At 49.7% G+C, this 14,936-nt stretch overlaps 1 protein-coding gene across 1 annotated transcript in view; it reads right to left on the bottom strand.

Moving 5' to 3' along the window:
* lrmp (lymphoid-restricted membrane protein) overlaps positions 1-14,936 on the bottom strand; it is a 223,699-nt gene that overhangs the window by 24,210 nt on the left and 184,553 nt on the right. Inside the window, exons 26-29 of the mRNA XM_059987688.1 lie at positions 11,996-12,087; positions 3,265-3,352; positions 1,184-1,238; positions 1,071-1,098 (exon numbers count right to left, since the gene is read on the bottom strand). Coding sequence (XP_059843671.1) covers positions 1,071-1,098; positions 1,184-1,238; positions 3,265-3,352; positions 11,996-12,087 — 263 coding nt within the window. The remainder of the gene's footprint in view (positions 1-1,070; positions 1,099-1,183; positions 1,239-3,264; positions 3,353-11,995; positions 12,088-14,936) is intronic.

Below are 14,936 nucleotides of genomic sequence, written 5' to 3'. Positions count from 1 at the left end.
AGAATGGCAACTTCACTCACTCCTGCCCCTGACACTCTCGAACTCCCACCATACTAGTGCCTTGCACAGTGAAAACTGATGTAAAATAGTTTGTCTGCCATTTCCTTATCCTCCATTACTACCTCTCCAGGATCTAAAAGATCATCCCTACAGACTAGAGGGAACAGCCTCAGAATTGAGGGATGTCCATTTAAAACAGATGCGGAGGAATTTCTTTAGCTAGAGGGTGATGAATCTGTGGAATACGTTGTCGCTGACGGCTGTGTGGAGGCTATTCCACCAAGTATACTTAAAGCGGAGTTTGATAGGTTCTTGATTAGTCAGGGCACCAAAGATTACTGGAAGAAGGCAGGAGAATGGGATTGAGAGGGATAATAAATCAGCCGTGATGGAAAGGCAGAGCAGTCTCGATGGCCAAATAGCCCAACTCTTCCTTTATGTTTTATGGTCTTATGTCCCAAGGATGTGCAGCAGGAATACAGAGACATTACCATCTGTGGGATCCCCTCCAGATCACACACACTTCCAATTTGGAATTATTTTGCCAGTCCTTCAATGCCATCGGGTGTAAACAATGGAATTGCACAGCCATCAGTAACGTGGCAGCCTCTTTAATGGTTATACACAACTCCATACCTGCTCATGCTTAATTAGGGGTGAACAAAAATACAAACCCTCGCCTTGCCTGCAACACCCACATCCCCTTAAGGAATCGGAAGCCCTGAAGCTCTCTCAAACCTAACATTCACAGAGATTACTGAACTGAACCATTTCCTTGCAAAAGCGTAGAGATAAGGCATAAACACGAGAGATTCTGCAGATGCTGTTAACACAAATGCTGGAGAAACTCAGCAGGTCTGGCTAAGGAGTTGATGTTTCAGGCTGAGAGCCAGTCTCAGCCAGAAACATCAGCTCTTTATTCTACTTCATAGATGCTACCCGACCTGCTGAGTTCCTCCAGCATTTTGTGTGTTAGAAGGAAGACAGGGAATTGAGTCTTCCATTTACCCAAGGACAGTTTGCAGAGATGTTAACTGATAGGACGTAAACTTTGTAGACTGCCCACCTACCTCCACATCCTGTTCACTGGCTATTGCACTGCAGGAAAACAGAAGGGAACTTCAGTCAGAAACACAAAGACAAAACACCAGAATATCAGTGTGAATTCCACTTCATTTCCTACCTCTGCAAATTGGCTTTATTTGACAGATCTTGACACTGAGTCTTCATCATTCCTGCTGAAAGACAGATGGCCGTTACCAAGGACAGATTATGATCAAGGTCAAAGCCATTTGTGGCTGAGCTTTGCTCTGTACCCACTTTAATGAGATTACAAATTACTGCAGCATATTGTACCCGTGGGGGAAGGAAAGGATGCAACAGTACTTAAAGTTTAATTAAATCAATGAAGCAAAAATGTGCAAGGGCTAGGCCCACAGGAAATTGTATCACAGTGAAAAAGATCAGCTTTGTCACACATACATTGAAAAATACAGTGAAATGCCTCATTTGCATTAATCAGATCAGCAGGGATTGTGCTGCACAGCCCAGAAGTTCTGCCATGTTTCCGATGCCAACATGGCATGCCCACTACTCACTAACCCTCACCCATACGTCTTTGGAATGTGGGAGAAAACTGGAACACCCAGAGGAAACCCACACGGTCACGAGGAGAACGCAGAAACTGCTTACAGACAGCAGTGGGAAGTGAAGTGGTGACCACCTCACTATCATGCTAGTATTCCAGGTCTCAGAAATGTTAGGGAGAGCCACCCAGCCCAAGGAGATAAGGGCAGTGCATGGAGTAATTGGTAGTTCCTTGCAGCAATCAGTACATTGTGCGTTTTCGGTAGCCCCTGCAGCACTGGTCCCAGAAGAGAATGGAACATGTACAGCATATACATCTGGGACACGAGAGATTGCATAACTGCTAGAAATCCAGAGTAATACACACACAATGCTGGAGGAACTTGTGCAGCATCTATGGAGAGGAACAAGTAGTCAGCATTTTGGGCCAGGACACTTCATCATGATGGGAAAGGAAGGAAAAAGAAGCCAGACTAGGAAGGTGGTGGGGTGGGGTTGTTTATTTGCCTCCATAGATGCTGCCTCGTTTGCAGAGTTCTCCACCAATTTGTGTTTCTATACAGTACTTTGGAAACATGAACTCTGCTTCTCTATCCATGTCTGTTCTGTTGAAAGCTTCCAACCCTTGGCCAAAATGGGCAAATTCCTGCTGCTATCCTTTTGTATCACAGGCTAATGATCAGGAATTCTGGAGGCAATTGTTGCCTCTCCCTAGCACAGAAACAAAGAAAGTGGCCACTTCCAATGTCTGCCGTTACAGGATTGAAGGAGGATAACTGTTGGCTTGAGGAGAAATTATGTTTGTGAACTTCACACTCCATCTCAAATCAGAATCTTCTGGTGGATCACGTTCTCATTACGTCTGTGGCATAGTCCATACTCTCACTCAACTTGCATGGTGTGCACAATTTAGCAGAAGTGGGCAGTGGTACACTTATTGGAGCTGCTGCCTCACGAAGTCAGAGACTCAAGTTTGATCCTGACCTTTGGCGTTACTTATGTGGAATTTGCATGTTCTCCCTGTGACTATCAGATTCCTACAAGTGCTCTAGTTTAGAGTCATACAGCATAGAAACAGAATCTTTAGCCCAATGTGTCCATTTGGACCAAGATGCCCATCTAATATAGCCTTATTTGCCTTTTTTAGCTAATATCCCTTGCCATCTACCCTAGACATCGAACATTCTACCCTGTCGAATGTTGCTAGCCTCTTCTCTGGCAGCTCATTCAATATACTGAATATGTTTTTCTCCCTCTCACCTTGAATCTATGACCTTTGGTTCTTGATTCCCCAATGCTCAGATAAGACTGTACATTCACTTTATCTTCACCCCTCATGATTTTATACACCTCTATAAGGTGACCCATAAAAGGAGAGGACATCACTACCCACAGCAAATCAAATCGGGCCAGGTTACATAAACCTACAATATAGGCAATGGTCAAAAGTGAATCCTTGCATTGCGTAGATGGTTTCTCAGTCATATTACTGGTGCCTTGGATCTTCAGATCCCTCCCTTGAAATTCCTCCCCATCTTTCTCTTCCTCCCTTTATAAGCTTCTGTCCTAGCCCATGTAAGTCTCTGGTATTTGTTGTTTCATGGCATTAGAAATGCAATAATGTCCATAATGTTGAAACTGAAGTGGACAAAGATGGTCATAATTGATCATTCTCACCTTCAGCATTGCTAGTTGTGTCAATAGGGTTCAGCATCACTTCACTTGGGCTATGTTCATCTACAGCCACGGTACCTCGAGTAGCCTCCTAAACAAAAGGGCGTGGGGAGGGTTGAGAAGTAAACCAGTTGTTAATGATGCAGTATCCTACACAGCCAGCAATTCCATGGATTACTAAGAATACGATAAAAGTACTAATGAAATGTTTTGGGGAGATGTTTACAAAAGATATCAATGGAACATACAGAGAAATTTACAAGTATGTTGCCAGAACTTGAGGACCAGAATTATAGAGAAAAGTTGAATAGACTAGGACTTCATTCCTTGGAGCATAGGAGAATGAGGGGAGATCTGATAGAGTTTTTTCCCTCCATTGAGAACTAGAACTAGAGGTCATGTGTTCAGGGTGAAAGGTGAAATGTTCAAGGATAGAGGGTGGTGGGAGTGTGGAATGTACTGATAGTGGATACAAGTTGGATCTCAATATTTAAGAAAAGTTTGGATGAGTACATGAATGGGAGGGGTATGAACAGCTATGGTCCAGGTGCAGCTTAATGGGACCAGGCAGAATAATAATTTGGCATGGACTAGGTGGTCTGAAGGGCCCACTTCAGTACTGTGGTGTTCTATGACTTTGTCAGAGATAGTTTTTTTCAAAAAAGAAAAACAAGAGTAGTGTCTAGAACACATAGCTGTAGGTGGTGGTAGAAGAGACCGATACAATAGGGACTTTTAGATAGGCACTTGGGTGTGAGAAAAACAGAAGGTGTGTGTGGGGGGAAGGTTAGATTGATTATGGAGTAGGTTTATATGGGTTGGCATAGCATCACGGGCCAAAGGGCTCGTGACGTACGTTGTCTGTGCTCTAAAACAAAACCCAGATAGTATTTAGAATGGATTATTTTTCATGTAGATGTATAATAAGGATTGTACATTTATTCCAGCTTAAAGACAAATGAAATCCAGTGGAAGCCCATGGAACAGAATAGAAATGAGGTGGTTGGGGAGGGCAGAGGTGTGGTGGAAGCGAGGGAATGAGGGGGTGGGAAGGACAGGGAAGCAGCTGCAACGTAGGCTAGAAAATTTGTTGTAAGTGACAGATTTAAGCACCAGCATCCAAAAGCAGTAAGGACTGAATGCAAATTTACCAGCAAATTTTGCTTGCAAATGTTCCTCAGTACCCAGTGACACACTACCTCCCAGGACTAGTTTCATCCTGACCTCAGGTGCTGTCTGTATGGAGCTTGCCTGTTCTCTCTGTGACTGTATGGATTTCCTCGTCTGCCTTACAGGCTGGTTGATAGGCCATTATAAATTGCCCCTAGTATGCAACTGAGTGGTGGGAGGGTGAGTTGATGGGCATGTGAGAACATAGGGAAATGTGGGGCACTGGAAGTGGAGAGTTGGCATAGGCACAATGAGATTTATATAACTTTTATTGTTATACGAATGCTTTGAATTTTGAATTGGAATCTGGAGCAACACACATTCAGATGAGAAAAACCTCAGTCCTTTATCGAGCAGGATCAGTGGAAGAAAGAAACTGTCGACATTTTGGGTTGGAACCTTGCATCAGGACAGTGTGAGAGGGGCCATGGCCAGCATACAGAGACAAGAAGAGCTGAGGCGATAGGTGGTCTGAGGAGGGGTGTAAGGCAGGTTGAGCCAGGTAGGAACATGAGCAGGGGATTGAGTTGGTAAATGGTGGATAGAGGCAACCAAATTTCAAAGTTCAAAGTAAATTAACTATCAACGTACATATACAACCCCAAGATTCATTGTCTTGTGGGCATACTCAATAAATCCATACCCATGAGACTGCAACAAGGTGAACAAAAGACAACAAACTGCGCAAATACAAAATGAAAGAAAAATAATAATAAACAAAAGCATTAAGATATGAGATGAAGAGTTTTTGAAACTGAGTCCAGAGGTTGTGGGAAAGTTCAGTGATGGGATAAGTGAAGTTGAGTGAAGTTATTCCTCCGGTTCAAGAACCCAATGGTTCAGGGGTAACAACACTTCCTGAATCTGGTGGTATGAGTCTTGAGGTTCCTGTACCTTCCTCCTCATGGCAGCAGTGAGGAGCAAGCGTGTCCTGGGGGGTGGGGAGCAGTGAGGAGCGAGTGTGTCCTGGGGGGTTGGGAGCAGTGAGGAGCGAGCGTGTCCTGGGGGGTGGGGAGCAGTGAGGAGTGAGCGTGTCCTGGGGGGTGGGGAGCAGTGAGGAGCGAGCGTGTCCTGGGCGGTGGGGAGCAGCGAGGAGCGAGCGTGCCCTGGGGGGTGGGGAGCAGTGAGGAGCGAGCGTGTCCTGGGTGGTGGACAGCAGTGAGGAGCGAGCGTGTCCTGGGGGGTGGGGAGCAGTGAGGAGCGAGCGTGTCCTGGGCGGTGGACAGCAGTGAGGAGCGAGCGTGTCCTGGGGGGTGGGGAGCAGTGAGGAGCGAGCGTGTCCTGGGCGGTGGACAGCAGTGAGGAGCGAGCGTGTCCTGGGGGGTGGACAGCAGTGAGGAGCGAGTGTGTCCTGGGGGGTGGACAGCAGTGAGGAGCGAGTGTGTCCTGGGGGGTGGACAGCAGTGAGGAGCGAGCGTGTCCTGGGGGGTGGACAGCAGTGAGGAGCGAGTGTGTCCTGGGGGGTGGACAGCAGTGAGGAGCGAGCGTGCCCTGGGGGGTGGACAGCAGTGAGGAGCGAGCGTGTCCTGGGGGGTGGACAGCAGTGAGGAGCGAGCGTGTCCTGGGGGGCGGGGAGCAGTGAGGAGCGAGCGTGTCCTGGGGGGTGGTGGGGAGCAGTGAGGAGCGAGCGTGTCCTGGGCGGTGGGGAGCAGTGAGGAGCGAGCGTGTCCTGGGGGGGGTGGGGAGCAGTGAGGAGCGAGCGTGTCCTGGGCGGTGGGGAGCAGTGAGGAGCGAGCGTGTCCTGGGGGGGGTGGGGAGCAGTGAGGAGCGAGCGTGTCCTGGGCGGTGGGGAGCAGTGAGGAGCGAGTGTGTCCTGGGGGGTGGACAGCAGTGAGGAGCGAGTGTGTCCTGGGGGGTGGACAGCAGTGAGGAGCGAGCGTGTCCTGGGGGGTGGACAGCAGTGAGGAGCGAGCGTGTCCTGGGGGGTGGACAGCAGTGAGGAGCGAGTGTGTCCTGGGGGGTGGACAGCAGTGAGGAGCGAGCGTGTCCTGGGGGGTGGACAGCAGTGAGGAGCGAGCGTGTCCTGGGGGGCGGGGAGCAGTGAGGAGCGAGCGTGTCCTGGGGGGTGGTGGGGAGCAGTGAGGAGCGAGCGTGTCCTGGGCGGTGGGGAGCAGTGAGGAGCGAGCGTGTCCTGGGGGGTGGGGAGCAGTGAGGAGCGAGCGTGTCCTGGGGGGGGTGGGGAGCAGTGAGGAGCGAGCATGTCCTGGGGGGTGGGGAGCAGTGAGGAGCGAGCGTGTCCTGGGCGGTGGACAGCAGTGAGGAGCGAGCGTGTCCTGGGGGGGGTGGGGAGCAGTGAGGAGCGAGCGTGTCCTGGGGGGTGGGGAGCAGTGAGGAGCGAGCGTGTCCTGGGGGGGTGGGGAGCAGTGAGGAGCGAGCGTGTCCTGGGGGGTGGGGAGCAGTGAGGAGCGAGCGTGTCCTGGGGGGTGGACAGCAGTGAGGAGCGAGCGTGTCCTGGGGGGTGGACAGCAGTGAGGAGCGAGCGTGTCCTGGGGGGTGGACAGCAGTGAGGAGCGAGTGTGTCCTGGGGGGTGGACAGCAGTGAGGAGCGAGCGTGTCCTGGGCGGTGGGGAGCAGTGAGGAGCGAGCGTGTCCTGGGCGGTGGACAGCAGTGAGGAGCGAGCGTGTCCTGGGGGGTGGGGAGCAGTGAGGAGCGAGCGTGTCCTGGGGGGGGTGGGGAGCAGTGAGGAGCGAGCGTGTCCTGGGGGGTGGGGAGCAGTGAGGAGCGAGCGTGTCCTGGGCGGTGGGGAGCAGTGAGGAGCGAGCGTGTCCTGGGGGGGGTGGGGAGCAGTGAGGAGCGAGCGTGTCCTGGGGGGTGGGGAGCAGTGAGGAGCGAGCGTGTCCTGGGGGGGTGGGGAGCAGTGAGGAGCGAGCGTGTCCTGGGGGGTGGGGAGCAGTGAGGAGCGAGCGTGTCCTGGGGGGTGGGGAGCAGTGAGGAGCGAGCGTGTCCTGGGCGGTGGGGAGCAGTGAGGAGCGAGCGAGTCCTGGGGGGTGGGGAGCAGTGAGGAGCGAGCGTGTCCTGGGGGGTGGGGAGCAGTGGGGAGCGAGCGTGTCCTGGGGCGGTGGGGAGCAGTGAGGAGCGAGCGTGTCCTGGGGGGTGGGGAGCAGTGAGGAGCGAGCGTGTCCTGGGGGGTGGGGAGCAGTGAGGAGCGAGCGTGTCCTGGGGGGGTGGGGAGCAGTGAGGAGCGAGCGTGTCCTGGGCGGTGGACAGCAGTGAGGAGCGAGCGTGTCCTGGGCGGTGGGGAGCAGTGAGGAGCGAGCGTGTCCTGGGCGGTGGGGAGCAGTGAGGAGCGAGCGTGTCCTGGGGGGTGGGGAGCAGTGAGGAGCGAGCGAGTCCTGGGGGGTGGGGAGCAGTGAGGAGCGAGCGTGTCCTGGGCGGTGGGGAGCAGTGGGGAGCGAGCGTGTCCTGGGGCGGTGGGGAGCAGTGAGGAGCGAGCGTGTCCTGGGCGGTGGACAGCAGTGAGGAGCGAGCGTGTCCTGGGCGGTGGACAGCAGTGAGGAGCGAGCGTGTCCTGGGCGGTGGGGAGCAGTGAGGAGCGAGCGTGTCCTGGGGGGTGGGGAGCAGTGAGGAGCGAGCGTGTCCTGGGGGGCGGGGAGCAGTGAGGAGCGAGCGTGTCCTGGGGGGCGGGGAGCAGTGAGGAGCGAGCGTGTCCTGGGCGGTGGGGAGCAGTGAGGAGCGAGCGTGTCCTGGGCGGTGGACAGCAGTGAGGAGCGAGCGTGTCCTGGGTGGTGGGGAGCAGTGAGGAGCGAGCGTGTCCTGGGGGGTGGGGAGCAGTGAGGAGTGAGCGTGTCCTGGGGGGCGGGGAGCAGTGAGGAGCGAGTGTGTCCTGGGGGGCGGGGAGCAGTGAGGAGCGAGCGTGTCCTGGGGGGCAGGGAGCAGTGAGGAGCGAGCGTGTCCTGGGGGGTGGGGAGCAGTGAGGAGCGAGCGTGTCCTGGGCGGTGGACAGCAGTGTGGAGCGAGCGTGTCCTGGGGGGTGGGGAGCAGCGAGGAGCGAGCGTGTCCTGGGGGGTGGGGAGCAGTGAGGAGCGAGCGTGTCCTGGGTGGTGGGGAGCAGTGAGGAGCGAGCGTGCCCTGGGGGGGGGGGGGGTGGGGAGCAGTGAGGAGCGAGCGTGTCCTGGGGGGTGGGGAGCAGTGAGGAGCGAGCGTGCCCTGGGGGGGGGGTGGGGAGCAGTGAGGAGCGAGTGTGTCCTGGGCGGTGGACAGCAGTGAGGTCGAGCGTGACCTGGGGGGTGGGGAGCAGCGAGGAGCGAGCGTGTCCTGGGCGGTGGGGAGCAGTGAGGAGCGAGCGTGCCCCGGGGGGGGGTGGGGAGCAGTGAGGAGCGAGCGTGCCCTGGGGGGGGGGGGGGTGGGGAGCAGTGAGGAGCGAGTGTGTCCTGGGCGGTGGACAGCAGTGAGGAGCGAGCGTGTCCTGGGCGGTGGGGAGCAGTGAGGAGCGAGCGTGTCCTGGGCGGTGGACAGCAGTGAGGAGTGAGTGTGTCCTGGGCGGTGGACAGCAGTGAGGAGCGAGCGTGTCCTGGGCGGTGGACAGCAGTGAGGAGCGAGTGTGTCCTGGGCGGTGGACAGCAGTGAGGAGCGAGCGTGTCCTGGGCGGTGGACAGCAGTGAGGAGCGAGTGTGTCCTGGGCGGTGGACACCAGTGAGGAGCGAGTGTGTCCTGGGCGGTGGGGAGCAGTGAGGAGCGTGTGTGTCCTGGATGGTGGGCATCCATGATGATAGATGCTGTTTTCCTGTGAAAACACTATGTAAATGTGCTCAACTGTGGGAACGGCTTTACTTGTGGTGGACTGGTCCGTCTCTCTTACTTTTTGTGGGACTTTGCATTTAAGGCATTAGTATTTCCATACCAGGCTGTGATACAGCCAGTCAATATACTCTCCACCATACATCTATAGAAGTTTGTCAAAGTTTTAACTGACTTGCTGTATCTTCGTAAACTTTTAAGGAAATAGAGGCACTGCTGTTTTCTCTTTGTAATTGCACTTGCATACTGGGCTCAGGACAGACCCTCTAAAGTAACCCCAAGGAATTTAAAGTTGCTGACCCTCTTCACCCCCCCCCCCCAATGAGGACTGGTTCATAGAGGAGGAAATCAGAGGTCCAAATCAGTAATCAGCTTCTTGGTCTTACTGACATTGAGTAAGAGTTTGATGCCTTGGCACCACTCAGCCAGATTTTCATTCTCCCTGCTACGAGCTGATTCACCACCATCTTTGATTTGGCTGACAACAGTAGTGTCATCAGCAAACTTGAATGGGCTTTGGAGCTGTTCTTAGCCACACAGTCAGAAGTGCAAAGCGAGTAGCACAGGGGGCAAAAATCACAACCTTGGAGCTTGTGGAGGAAATGCTGCCATTCGGAACTGTCTGGAGTCTGCAAGCGAGGATCCAACTGCACAAGGAGGTGCTGAGGCTAAGGTCTTGAAGCTTATGGATGAGTTTTGAGGGGATGATAGTATTGAATGTTGAGCTGTATTCAGAATCAGAATCAGGTTTATTATCACCGGCATGTGTTCTGAATTTTGGTTAACTTAGCAGCAGCAGTAGTTCAATGCAATACATAATATAGAAGAAAACATAATAATAAATTAAATCAATTTCAGTATATGTATATTGAACAGATTAAAAATTGTACAAAAAACAGAAATAACATATATTAAAAAAGTGAGGCAGTGTTTATGGGTTCAATGTCCATTTGGGAATCGGATGGCAGAGGGGAAGAAGCTGTTCCTGAATCACTGAGTGTGTGCCTCCTACCTGATGGTAACAGTGAGAAAAGGACATGCCCTGGGTGCTGGAGGTCGTTCATAATGGACGCTGCCTTTCTGAGACTCCGCTCTTTGAAGATGTCCTGGGTACTTTGTAGCCTAATACCCAAGATGGAGCCGACTAAATTTACTTCCCTCAGTCACTTTTCGGTCCAGTGCAGTAGGTCCTCTCATACCAAACAGTGATGCAGCCTATCAGAATGCTCTCCACGGTACATCTATAGAAGTTTTTGAGTGTATTTGTTGACATACCAAATCGCTTCAAACTCCTGATGAAGTATAGTCACTGTCTTGCCTTCTTTATAGCTGGATCGATATATTGAGACCATGACATCCAGGTACTTGAACCTGCTCACTCTCTCCACTTCTGATCCCTCTACGACGATTAGTATGTTTTCCTTCGTCTTACCCTTCCTGGAGTCCACAATCAACTCTTTTGTCTTACTGACATTGAGTGCAAGGATGTTGCTGCAACACCACTCCACTAGTTGGCATATCTCACTCCTGTACACCCTCTTGTCTCCATCTGAGATTCTACCAACAATGGTTGTATCATCAGCAAATTTATAGATGGTACTTGAGCTATGCCTAGTCACACAGTCATGTGTATATAGAGAGTAGAGCAGTGGGCTAAGCACACACCCGAGGTACACCAGTGTTGATCGTCAATGAGGAGACATTATCAGCAGTCTGCTCAGATTGTGGTCTTCCAGTTAAGAAGCTGAGGATCCAATTGCAGAGGGAGGTACAGAGGCCCAGGTTCTGTAACCTCTCAATCAGGATTGTGAGAATGATGGTATTAAATGCTGAGCTATATTTGATAAACAGCATCCTGACATAGGTGCTTATATTGTCCAGGTGGTGCAAGGCCTTGTGAAGAGCCATTGAGATTGCATCTGCTGTTGACCTAATGTGGTGTTAGGCAAATTGCAATGGGTCCAGGGCCTTGCTGAGGCAGGAGTTTAGTCATGACCAACCGCTCAGAGCATTTCATCACTGTTGATGTGAGCGCTACTGGGCAATAGTCATTAAAGCAGCTCACATTTTTCTTCTTAGGCACTGGTATAATTGTTGTCTTTTTGAAACAAGTGGGAACTTCTGCCTGTAGTAGTGAGAGGTTGAAAATATCCTTGAATACTCCTGCTAGTTGGTTGGCACAGGTTTTCAGAGCTTTACCAAGTACTCCATCAGGACCTTCCATCATGCAAGGGTTCACTCTCTTTAAAGGCGGTCTAACATCGGCCTCTGAGACAGAGATCACAGGGTCATCAGGTGCAGCAGGGATCTTCACAGCTGTAGTTGTATTCTCTCTTTCAAAGTTGGCATAGAAGGCATTGAATCCATCCAGTAGCGAAGCATCACTGCCATTCATGTGTAGCTTTGTAGGAAGTAATGTCTTCCTACAATTTGATAAAAAGCACCCCAATGTATGCATCAAGTTTTCATTTCCAACAAAAGCACTATGTTTAGTGGGTGGGGTGGGGGTAGTGGGGAAGAAAGCTAGCTCGGTAGGTTTCAAATTCCACCTTGGGAATGCATGGTGGGATTGAATTCTAAGAATGAGTTGGTTGACCAGGGAGAGAGCATAACAAAGCCTTGCTCATCTTGCATTGGGATTTCAGGAATTGCTAGGAATCAGATAGGCACAAAGTCAGTGAAGTACAGAAGCATCATTTACAATGACAAATTCCTGTTTTCCACACTATTGATATTTTATGCAACTAACAGGTTTCAAAAACAGCCAAGTTCTTGAGAAGTAACAAGTACAAATAACCGTTATCATTAAATGCATCTTCTCCATACCAGATTAACTTTTACTTTACTTCTCAACTCTGGCTGGTTCACGTCAGAGGATTCAGTGTTGATCTGTATAGCAGATGAGGAAAGTGGACCATCTGTGGAAGCAGAAACCTAGTCAAGTCTTCATATTCATCACTCTCCCATTACATTTCCCCTCAGCAAAAGCTGCAAGAACCTCTCATTGCACCAACTCTAAACTTTCAAGTTTATACTAGAATTTGTCCAATTACCAGGCACAGTGATGAGAGAACCTTACAATAAATAATATTCAGTTGGAAAGCTCAAACACTACAGTAATTGAAATAGATCATGGTTGCACTATAAACACAACTCCAACAGTCTGATTCTGTGTATGAGGACAAAGACAATGAAGAAGCAATACGACCCCTCTAGACTGCTCTATCATTCAATAAAATCATGTTTGATCAACTCCATGTAAGCTTTGACCTCCTCATTCATCACAAACCTATTTTCCTCTCTCTCAGATGGCAATGGAAGTAACAACATTTGAATCTTTGAGCAAGAGAACTCTTACTCATGAGCTCATCTGCTTCTTTAATAGATAAATACTTATTTTTAAAGTCAAAGTAAATTTATTATCAAAGTATGCATATGTGACCACATACTATCTTGTGATTAATTTTCTTGCAGACTTTTACAGGAAAATAAATAAATACAATAAAATCTATGAAAAACTATACAGAAATAAACACCGACATATAACCATTGGGCAAAAGTCAAACTGGGCAAATAAAAACAATAAATAATACAGAGAACACGAGTTGTAGAGTCCTTGAAAATGATTCTGGAGGTTATGGAATCAGTTCAGAGTTCATAGAAACATAGAAAATAGGTGCAGGAGTAGGCCACCCGGCTCTTCGAGCCTGCACCGCCATTCAGTATGATCATGGCTGATCATCCAACTCAGAACCCTGTACCTGCTTTCTCTCCATACCCCCCGATCCCTTTAGCCACAAGGGCCATATCTAATTTACTCTTAAATATAGCCAATGAACCGGCCTCAACTGTTTCCTGTGGCAGAGAATTCCACAGATTCACCACTCTCTGTGTGAAGAAGTTTTTCCTCATCTTGGTCCTAAAAGGCTTCCCCTTTATCCTTAAACTGTGACCCCTCATTCTGGACTTCCCCAACATCGGAAACAATCTTCCTGCATCTAGCCTGTCCAATCCTTTTAGAATTTTATACGTTTCAATAAGATCCCCCCTCAATCTTCTAAATTCCAGTGAATATAAGCCTAGTCGATCCAGTCTTTCTTCATATGAAAGTCCTGCCATCCCAGGAATCAATCTGGTGAACCTTCTCTGTACTCCCTCTATGGCAAGAATGTCTTTCCTCAGATTAGGGGACCAAAACTGCACACAATATTCTGGGCTCACCAATATTCTGGTCTCACCAAGGCCTTGTACAACTGCAGCAGAACCTCCCTGCTCCTGTACTCAAATCCTTTTGCTATGAATGCCAACATACCATTTGCCTTTTTCACCACCTGCTGTACTTGCATGCCCACCTTCAATGACTGGTGTACAATGACACCTAGGTCTCGTTGCATCTCCCCTTTTCCTAATCGGCCACCGTTCAGATAATAATCTGTTTTCCTGTTCTTGCAACCAAAGTGGATAACCTCACATTTATCCACATTAAACTGCATCTGCCATGAATTTGCCCACTCACCTAACCTATCCAAGTCACCCTGCATCCTCTTAGCATCCTCCTCACAGCTAACACCCCTGCCCAGCTTCATGTCATCTGCAAACTTGGAGATGCTGCATTTAATTCCCTTGTCTAAATCATTAATATATATTGTAAACAACTGGGGTCCTAGCACTCAGCCTTGCGGTGCCCCACTAGTCACTGCCTGCCATTTCTGAAAAGGTTCCGTTTACTCCCACTCTTTGCTTCCTGTCTGCCAACCAATTCTCTATCCACATCAATACCATACCCCCAATACCATGTGCTTTAAGTTTGCACACTAATCTCTTGTGTGGGACCTTGTCAAAAGCCTTTGGAAAATCTAAGTATACCACATCCACTGGCTCTCCCCTATCTACTCTACTAGTTACATCTTCAAAAAATTCTATAAGTTTCGTCAAACATGATTTTCCTTTCACAAATCCATGCTGACTTTGTCCGATGATTTCACCTCTTTCCAAATGTGCTGATATCACATTTTTGATAACTGACTCTAGCATTTTCCCCACCACTGATGTCAGACTAACCGGTCTATAATTCCCCGGTTTCTCTCTCCCTCCTTTTTTTAAAAAAGTGGGGTTACATTAGCCACCCTCCAATCCTCAAGAACTAATCCAGAATCTAAAGAGTTTTGAAAAATTATCACTAATGCATCCACTATTTCTTGGGCTACTTCCTTAAGCACTCTGGGATGCAGACCATCTGACCCTGGGGATTTATCTGCCTTTAATCCTTTCAATTTACCTAACACCACTTCCCTACTAACATGTATTTCCCTCAGTTCCTCCATCTCACTAGACCCTCGGTCCCTTACTATTTCCGGAAGATTATTTATGTCCTCCTTAGTGAAGACAGAACCAAAGTAGTTATTCAATTGGTCTGCCATGTCTTTGTTCCCTATGATCAATTCACCGTTTCTGACTGTAAAGGACCTACATTTGTCTTGACCAATCTTTTTCTTTTCACGTATCTATAAAAGCTTTTACAGTCAGTTTTTATGTTCCCTGCCAGCTTTCTCTCATAATCTTTTTTCCCTTTCCTAATTAAGCCCTTTTACCTCCTCTGCTGGTCTCTGAATTTCTCCCAGTCCTCAGGTGTGCTGCTTTTTTTTTGCTAATTTATATGTTTCTTCTTTGGACTTGATACTATCCCTAATTTCCCTTGTCAGCCACGGGTGCACTACCTTCTCTGGTTTATTCTTTTGTCAAACTGGGATGAACAATTGTTGTAGTG

The sequence above is a fragment of the Hypanus sabinus genome, chromosome 13 (assembly GCF_030144855.1).
Source record: "Hypanus sabinus isolate sHypSab1 chromosome 13, sHypSab1.hap1, whole genome shotgun sequence".
Classification (NCBI taxonomy): Eukaryota; Metazoa; Chordata; class Chondrichthyes; order Myliobatiformes; family Dasyatidae; genus Hypanus; species Hypanus sabinus.
This window is presented reverse-complemented; position numbering and strand designations above follow the sequence as displayed.